The 8,430-nt window shown below is 31.1% G+C and overlaps 1 protein-coding gene across 1 annotated transcript; it reads left to right on the top strand.

Annotated features, from left to right (window-relative positions):
- The first annotated feature begins 3,672 nt into the window (after positions 1 to 3,672).
- Positions 3,673 to 5,240, top strand: LOC111994732 (F-box/kelch-repeat protein At3g23880-like). The gene has a single exon (XM_065774097.1). The coding sequence runs from the start codon at positions 3,851 to 3,853 to the stop codon at positions 5,057 to 5,059; it is 1,209 nt and encodes a 402-aa protein (XP_065630169.1). The 5' UTR covers positions 3,673 to 3,850; the 3' UTR covers positions 5,060 to 5,240.
- The last annotated feature ends 3,190 nt before the right edge of the window (positions 5,241 to 8,430 follow it).

The raw sequence follows: 8,430 nt of genomic DNA, 5'->3' as shown, positions 1-8,430 counted from the left end.
ATTTGGGACCTTAGGCAATTGCATTAATTGCATTATTGTTCAGCCGCCTGAACACTCTTAATCACCCCTTATTTTATCTACACATGGCTACACCACCTTATATATATATATATATATATATCTCTAAAAATGGTATTCTCATAACAAAATAAATAAAACGTTTTTCTTTTTTTGCTTGGAGCAAGGTGTAGATCTAGGATTTTTGAATGACATTTAATCATAAATCTAGGAAAACTAACACAACATATTGCATTTCATAATTTGTTGCATGTCATTAGTCAATATATAAGTGTTCCTTGATGCAATTTTTTTTTTTTTATCATTTTATTTACAACACTAAATACTTTTAATGAATATATTTTGTTGTTGATATAATTTGGAGAAAAATTATATTATAATATGTCATATTTTGTGTTGTTATCAGGTTTTAATTTATTTGAAAAACATTAGGATATAGTCTAGACAATATATTGTCTTGACTGTATATTGACAAAAATGATCTTTGTGCAATATCCTTTCATTGTTTCTAAATATTTTGTTTAACAAATTAGCAAAAAATTATTATGTCTTTGTTATATAATGTTCTTAGATGATGTTTTTTTATTGCATGGTAGAAAAAATTGGGTTTGATAAAGTTTTTTTAAAACTAAAAGAACAGTTTCAAAATTTTATATACTTTTTAATGATACACAAAATGTTATAAATAATTTTTATTAAAAAATTAATATTTTTGCCAACTTACCATTTGAATTCTTGAGAAAAATTGTATTGTTTTCATTTTGATACAATATAAATTATATTTATTACATTTGAAATTGTCCCTATAATAAATGAAAATATGATTATGAAATATATTACTATTTATTAAATTAGGCCAAATTGCAAAAAAAAAATCTAATGAAACCATCCTAAAAATATTATCACGCGCAATGCGTAAGTCGGTGACTAGTTACAATAAAAAGTAAAAACAACCTAAAATATGAAGGCCTTTTTGTCTAAATTTTTCTAGATTTCATTTCTGTCATTTAACTTTGTTTTTATTCATTTCAGTCCTCTAAATTTCAAATTTATTCAATTAAGACATTTTCGTAAATTTTTGTTAAAATTTTTTGAAAAAGAAAATTTGAAAATTATTTTTTCAATCATTAATTGAGTTTTTTTTTTAATTTAAAAAAATTGAAGAAAAATTGAAAAAATTTGAAAAATTAACCTCAACATATATCAGAAGTTTATGAGAAAACCTTAATTAAATAAACTTGAAAGTTAAGGACTGAAATGAATTTTTGTAAAACAAAAAGGATGAGTTTTACATTTTAGCCTTTGATTATTGAGATACTAATGTTGCTTTTTTTAATAATAAATCTTTTTTTTTTTCTTCAATAAGAGTGTATCAAGTGAGCAGTCAGGATTTTACTTTACTAGTATGACTACAAACACCAGCCTGACAATGGTTTGAAAACACAAGGACCAAAATAGTTGCAAAATAATAATAATAACTAGCTTCAGAGCATGCACTCATGCGCGTGCTTAAAGACTCTCTCTTTTTTTAATTAATAATTTCAACTTGTATAATAATCACATATATACAAAATAAATACACAAATAAGTCAACTGCAAAAAAGTGCTAAAAAAAAGACTGATAAATTCCCCTAGAAAAAAACCTAAAAGACTTTGAACTTGATTTTTATTACATTAATATTGTAAAATAGAAAGAAGAAGCAAACCCAACCAAAAAAGAAAAGAAAAAAGAAAAAAGTCAACACCAAAAATATTCAAAAGTTCTTAAAACTCATAGTAAAATAATCATAAAATGGTAGACACCCACGAAAATTCTTGGATACTGTTGCTTTTATTTTTCTCTGTTTTACATATCTACCACTTTCTTCTTATAGAGTACCATCCTTCTCTTTGTCAAAAGATTGTGGTAATTAACATTAAAAATTCATACAATTTTTTTAGTTGTAACTATTTATAACAAATGATTGTGGGGAGTTTTAAGAATAACACATACATGATAACTGACAAGTAGTTTGTTTTGCTTTTGTTTTTGTTTTTTTTAAAAACACTGAAAAAGTTAGTGGGTAAGAAACGTGAGTTAGTGGGATTTTAAAAAGAAACACAATTTTAGGAGTTTTTTATGAGAATTTTTTTTACAAAGACGTAAACATGTGTTTATTTTAATTTTATATGAGAAGTTTTTTATGAGAATTTTTTGAGTTTTTTTTTTAATTTATATATATTTTTTGAGAATCTAATTTATAGATGTATAAATTCTATCTAACCCCAAAATTCTCCCATGTCAGTTGGGCTAAAATTATGTAAATTTATATAATTGCCACAATAACTGTGTATATATACACGATTAGAGCATTCACATTAGATAGTACAAAAAATTCTATCTCTTTTAGTATAAGAACCTATATTTTCTATTTTATATACTCACTTTTTAAAGCACCTCACATTCGATTATCTATTTACATTACATTACACTAAAATATCATTTTTTTTCTTCATTTTTTTAGTTGTTTCTCTTTTTTCACACATAACCACTGTCTACTTTATTCTTTTATCATTGGAATTTGTAAAAATAAAATATTAAATGCAAAATGAATAGTGTCAATATAAATTTACACAATTTTAGCTTGATTGGTGTGGATAATTTTGATGGTTAAATGTGTGAAATTAATACATTTTTCTATTTTGCATTGTTTGATGCAAATGCTCTAATTGTAGCTTAGCATTTGATATTTTATTAATTTCTCTCACCTTAGAGTAGACTCTCTCTCCCTCTTGTTCTCTCAATCTCACATAACTTACAACCCAACACGACCTAAATCTAAATGCAAATCCCATCCACCACCACCACCATCAAAAACTGTTATAACAATAGAAAATCAACCCAAAATACAAATGGAAAATCAAACTTGATAAACCCAAAATCAATAGAAAATCAACCCAAAACCAACCATCAACTAACAACCAATAACCCAAACCCAAAATCAAAATCAAACCCAAACCTAGAGCTTCTTTCTTTAGGTTTGCCACAAAGAAAGCTAAGATAAGAGAGATCTAAGAGGATAAAGAAAGTTGAAGGTTGACAAGAGAGAGAAGAGAGATTTGATGATTGAGAGGAGAACATGGGAGGGAACAGATCAGAGAGGAGAAAGCAAAGAATTGAGAGGAGAGAGAAGGAATACCTGAACAGAGATAGAGGAAAATGTGTGAGAGAGACTTGTGATAAAATATTTTAAAAAAAGAATATATATGAGTATTTAAATAAAATAAAAGGTAGAATATGTTAATGTTTTGTAAAAATAATCTTGTAAAACATAAAAAATAGGATTTTATACTAAAATAGATAGAAAAATTAGTAGAATGTATAAATGTTTTGTAAAAATGATCTTGTAAAATATAAAAAATAAGATTTAATGTGAATGCTTTTAACATTTAATGTCATTGTATTGAGTAGACATTAACACAAACCATTTCAACTCATTTAGTAAATGACCCAAAATGAAGAATTTATTATCAATATAACAACTAAAATTCCTTCAACATATAATCAAATCATTTCAGTTGATTTTAAGTTAAGTAAGTTAACAGTTAACACAAAATTAACCAACGAGCTAATTTACCCTAAACAATAAACACTAGTGAGCAAAAACCAAATGTGGCCCCTACAATTGTTGGTTTTACCAAAGCAACCCAACAAGGAAAAACGCAACCCAGCACCAAAAGGAAAGCTATGTTACATGGAGAAGACGAGTATGTGAGTTCAACGTTTCGGCCGATCTGGATTTGATCTTCAAACTTCAACGCCATCCATCTGCATCTGAATCAAAAAAAAAAAATGAGAGAGCAGCCGCGTCCACACCCACAGATTCTCCGACAGAGGAATATCTATCTCCCAGACGACCTCGTAATCAACAACATCCTGACAAGGCTGCCGGTGAAATCAGTGATGAGATTCAGGCGGGTTTGCAAATCCTGGTACTCCTCAATCAAAACCTCCGATTTCATAGACACCCACCTCAGCAACTACAAAGATTCGCACGATAATGGCTATGTCATACACATGCCATCGGTAAGAAACACTTCTTCTTATCGTTCTCCTTATTCCTCTTCTTCTACTTCTTCTAACACTAGCATACCAGTTTGTACTGTCGCTTTTGACCGCACGTTTGATAAGATTTCTGATGTTAGAATTCCCTTTGGTGTTATTTTTAACCAAATAGTGGGTTCGTGCAATGGCTTGTTGTGTGTCGCCAATTCGGGTAATGTTATATATTTGTGGAACCCCAGTATTAGAAAATTCAAGAGGTTGCCTGATACTTTGTTAGGACAGTTAGCCAATGTTACACTCGGATTTGCATATCATCCCGAGAATAATGATTACAAGGTTGTCAGGATTTCATCTACTCCTTTCGGGGCACCTGTGAGTTATCATGAGATTGAGGTGTACACATTGAGTTCGGATTCATGGAGACGTGTTGGAATCACGTTGACAACCAATGTTATCCTCTATGATAAAAATTTTCCTTTGCCAATCCCGTTGGTTAATGGGGCTTTGCATTGGATATCGTGTATCACAGTAGGAGAAGAGAATCGCAAGAGTAGAACGATTATGGCATTTGATGTCAATAGTGAGAAATTCAGAAAGCTTGCACTGCCTCATGGGTCTATTGATGAGAACACCTTTCAGACATTTCTTGCATCTTTCAAGGGGAAACTAGCTTTCATTACATGGGAGCGGAGTGAGCAGCGTGGAACCCAATACTCCATATGGGTTATGAAGGAGTACGGTGTGGTTGAGTCTTGGAATAAACTTCGTGTTGTACCACTTGAAAGAATATCTCATTGCAGTGCCTTTACTGAGAATGGTTCACTTCTGGTTTGCTACATCAATGATCGAGTAGAGGAGCCGGATTTTAAGTTTGTATTAGTTGACACTAAAACTCTACATGAGAAGAAGGATCCTGATATCCAACAGCATTCATATGTAGCTACTTTCATGGAGAGTCTTGTTTTACTTGATGGAGCAAACACGGTAGCTTACTAAGCAGATGGCAGAGGCTATATCAGAAGTTAAGTCATTAGTGGTATGGATGAATTGAAACCTTTGTTATTCCTTTTCCTTTTGTATTAGGCACGATAGTCTTGCAAAAATCTTGATTTTTATCCCAGGTCTACATCATCCTTTTCTTTCTATTATATATAAGAATTTGGTTTTTGTTAGTGGATGGCTTTTGTGCACATACCGAATCTGGTCAGTTTTAACAAAAAACAATACGTAGCCAACATAATACTTCTTTGTTTGTGTGTCTCTCTGGTTAGTAGCGTTACAAAGAGCTAGATTTGAGCTCTCCTGACTTCAATTTAAAAGAAGAAATAACTAGAAAAACAGAAAAGAATAAAGAAGCTCTAAAACTGAATGTTAAAAAGGAGTAGGTGAGTAGCCAAGTGCTAGTCTAGTGAGACTTTACCATTCCAAGCTCATGTTCTTACTTCCTTGGTTCAAGCTACATGGTATTTCTTGGTTTCTATAATACATTTAACCTTAGTTTTGACTACAATAAGCTAATTTATATGACAAAGAGTAGGTTCCAAGGTATGTGATCTTGCCATATCATCCTGTCTCTGGCCTCTAAGAGATGTACCTAGATAAGGAATTCTATTATCTCATTTTTAGCTGGGTTCAATCATATGTTTATTGTCAGCGGATGTGGATCAACATGTTTAGGTGCTTGTATGATGTGTTTTTGTGAGTACTATTGTGTTCTTTGTCCTAAACAAAGATGCTATGGTTTATAGTAATAAGGAATTTTAAACAAAGATGTTTTAAAAAGACTGTTGATCTGCTTATGGTTGTTGATGTTATTGCTAGTTACTACTACTTGTGTAACCATTTACACGTCCTCACCTTGGATCATTGGCTCAGAGACCTCTGAATTCATGAGTGGTGCTTACTCACTGTATTATATCAACTATAATGCATATTCAGCTCTTGTTCTCATTCATAGTGACCAGTTGGTCTCTGCTTGTACTTTTTCATCCTTTTGTCAGTAAACTTGCAAAATTACTACTTATTAAAAAACTCAGTAAACCTGCAAAATTTCTTGTATTCTGTAGTTTTCTTGATCTTAGGGTCATGCCTGTGAGCAATAAAGCATTTTGAAAATCTGTCAAACTTGTAGCAAAAAGCTGGATAATTGATAAGAAATTTCTCCTCTTAAAGCATGAGAAAGATGAAAAGGAGATTTAAACAGAATGGACAAAGGAAAAGTGAGTAGAGAGGGTGCCAAAGCAAGTTATCTCCTTGAACCTAGGAGAACAGAATGGTAGCCCACTTGAATGTAGGATAAGAGATTCAGAAATGTAGCCCCTGCTTGTCAACAGAAAGAGAGGAGCTATGGCCCTGTAGAACACCATTTCATGATATAATTGTGCTCTATACTCGTAAAGAAGGTTTCATCAGACACAATAATTAATACACTAGAAAGGTGGACATGCTTCTGCCATTAATTTGACTATAGTTGGAGAAGAGTTTATTTGAGCAAATGCTAATTTTTATTTGGACCATTACATATTTTTCATGAATTATCGGTTACACTTCACTAATAGCATAGCAACTTTGCTAATTAAATGCTATAAGTTATAAACTTTAGGTTGGTAATTTGCAAAATAACAATTTTATTCATTGGATTACTTTTACTATACTTATTAGTACACCAACTTCAAAGTAATTTGGATATTTAACTAAAGTATGAATTGCATATCTTTTTGCAAGTTTGTAGTCTCCTTTTATCTCATAAAAAAAAAAATTGCATATTTTGTATATTTGATTTAAGTAATTTTATAATGATGGCTGAACTAAGCTGCTCTCTTACTAATATCGTAGTGATGGAGGCAACACAAGGCTTGCAGAAAGCAAGCCTAAAGGGATCATATATATATTAACAGATAGTATGAATTTTATTAGCCTTCATTGGAACCTTTATGTGTTACACTGAATTTTTGAGGGAGGAAATGCTTGGACTTTTGAAGATCACAAATTATCTACTTTCATATTGAAGTTTCTTCTTCTAATATATTTGTATGTGTGGATGGATGCTGATAAATGCCCTTTACCAGTTTACTGGATTTTCTATTGTTTCAGTGTTTTTTCTTTTGGTATTACTCCTGCTGAATCTTAGGAGCTAGTTCTTTTCTGTTTGTTACTTTTGTATTTACAATGTACTGGGGTTGTTGTTATTACATACCAAAAAAGGTCCTTCTGACTTGCCTTCATTTTGCTTTTGAAGATGCATGACCATATAAATTGGGAATATTTTTCCATCAATTTTCTTTACCGTATAAATTGGGAATTATTATTTCACATGCTTGACAAATTTACCATTGAGAAAAATGGAGGAAATGGATTTTGACTTGCAATAGCAGAATTAGATTCTTTGCTCTTTTATTTGGTAGTCATACCGGCATCTTTGGTTGCTTAGTTGTTGTAAAGTAAGGCGATTCTTCTTCTTCTTCTGTTGTTTGTTTTTTATGTTTTATTTATTTATTTATTTATTTTATAAGTATTATGTTTTATTTCTTGATAGGTAAATGCACAACTCATGGACCCACATGGAATTGAATCTTTGAATGCTGAATGCTCTGTTGTTGCTAAATTTCTGTGAATGTTCTGTTACTTTCTTTGATTATTCCAGACACTATAAAGTATAATTGTTGAATGTCATGTTTTTATTGGATTCGTGTGCACTACACTGTTTTGCTGAATTTGTGTCATGATCTTGTTTTAGTGTTAGAAAATTTGGAATGATGTGCTGTTTATTTAAAAATTGGTGTTGTTTTAATCTTATGGAATAAAATGGAAATGGAAATTGGCTCTACTCTATCAAATGAAGTAGATTCCAATGCTGTTTATTTTCTGTCAATTGTTCTATTTTTATAAACTTAATCTATATATTTATATTTTGATTAATTATTAAATTAAATATGACTTCACTACAGTTCGACCTCCAGTTGAATCCCGGACTGGGCTTAAGATCATGAATCTATTTGTTTTTTGGTTCTTGAAATGTATGGTTTCAATACTTGATTCTTTTTCTCCCGTGTTTTGATAGAAAAATTGGCAGAGAAGTGCAAAAAGGAAGAAAGAGGGAGAGGGGGGAAGTTGGCGATTGACAGTACGAGGGTTATGGTGGTTTTCCATTCATATATATATACATATTATACAGATAACCGTGTTTTCTTTTGTGGGAGAAAATCTTGATCTGCGTCATTATCTTCACTTGTGACTCACTTTGAGGCTATGTCTAGATTTAAGTTAATTTGGGTAAAGAATGAGATGGTTTCAGTGGGGGAGGTTGGGGGAGATAGCTGGTATTCTGGTAAAGTGAATTTTGTTGCCTATGTATTAAGTTGTATTCA

The sequence above is a fragment of the Quercus suber genome, unplaced genomic scaffold (genome assembly GCF_002906115.3).
Source record: "Quercus suber isolate HL8 unplaced genomic scaffold, Cork oak 2.0 scaffold_7, whole genome shotgun sequence".
In the NCBI taxonomy this organism is placed as follows: Eukaryota; Viridiplantae; Streptophyta; class Magnoliopsida; order Fagales; family Fagaceae; genus Quercus; species Quercus suber.
The sequence above is the reverse complement of the archived record's forward strand: the minus strand, read 5'-3'. Positions and strand labels throughout refer to the sequence as shown.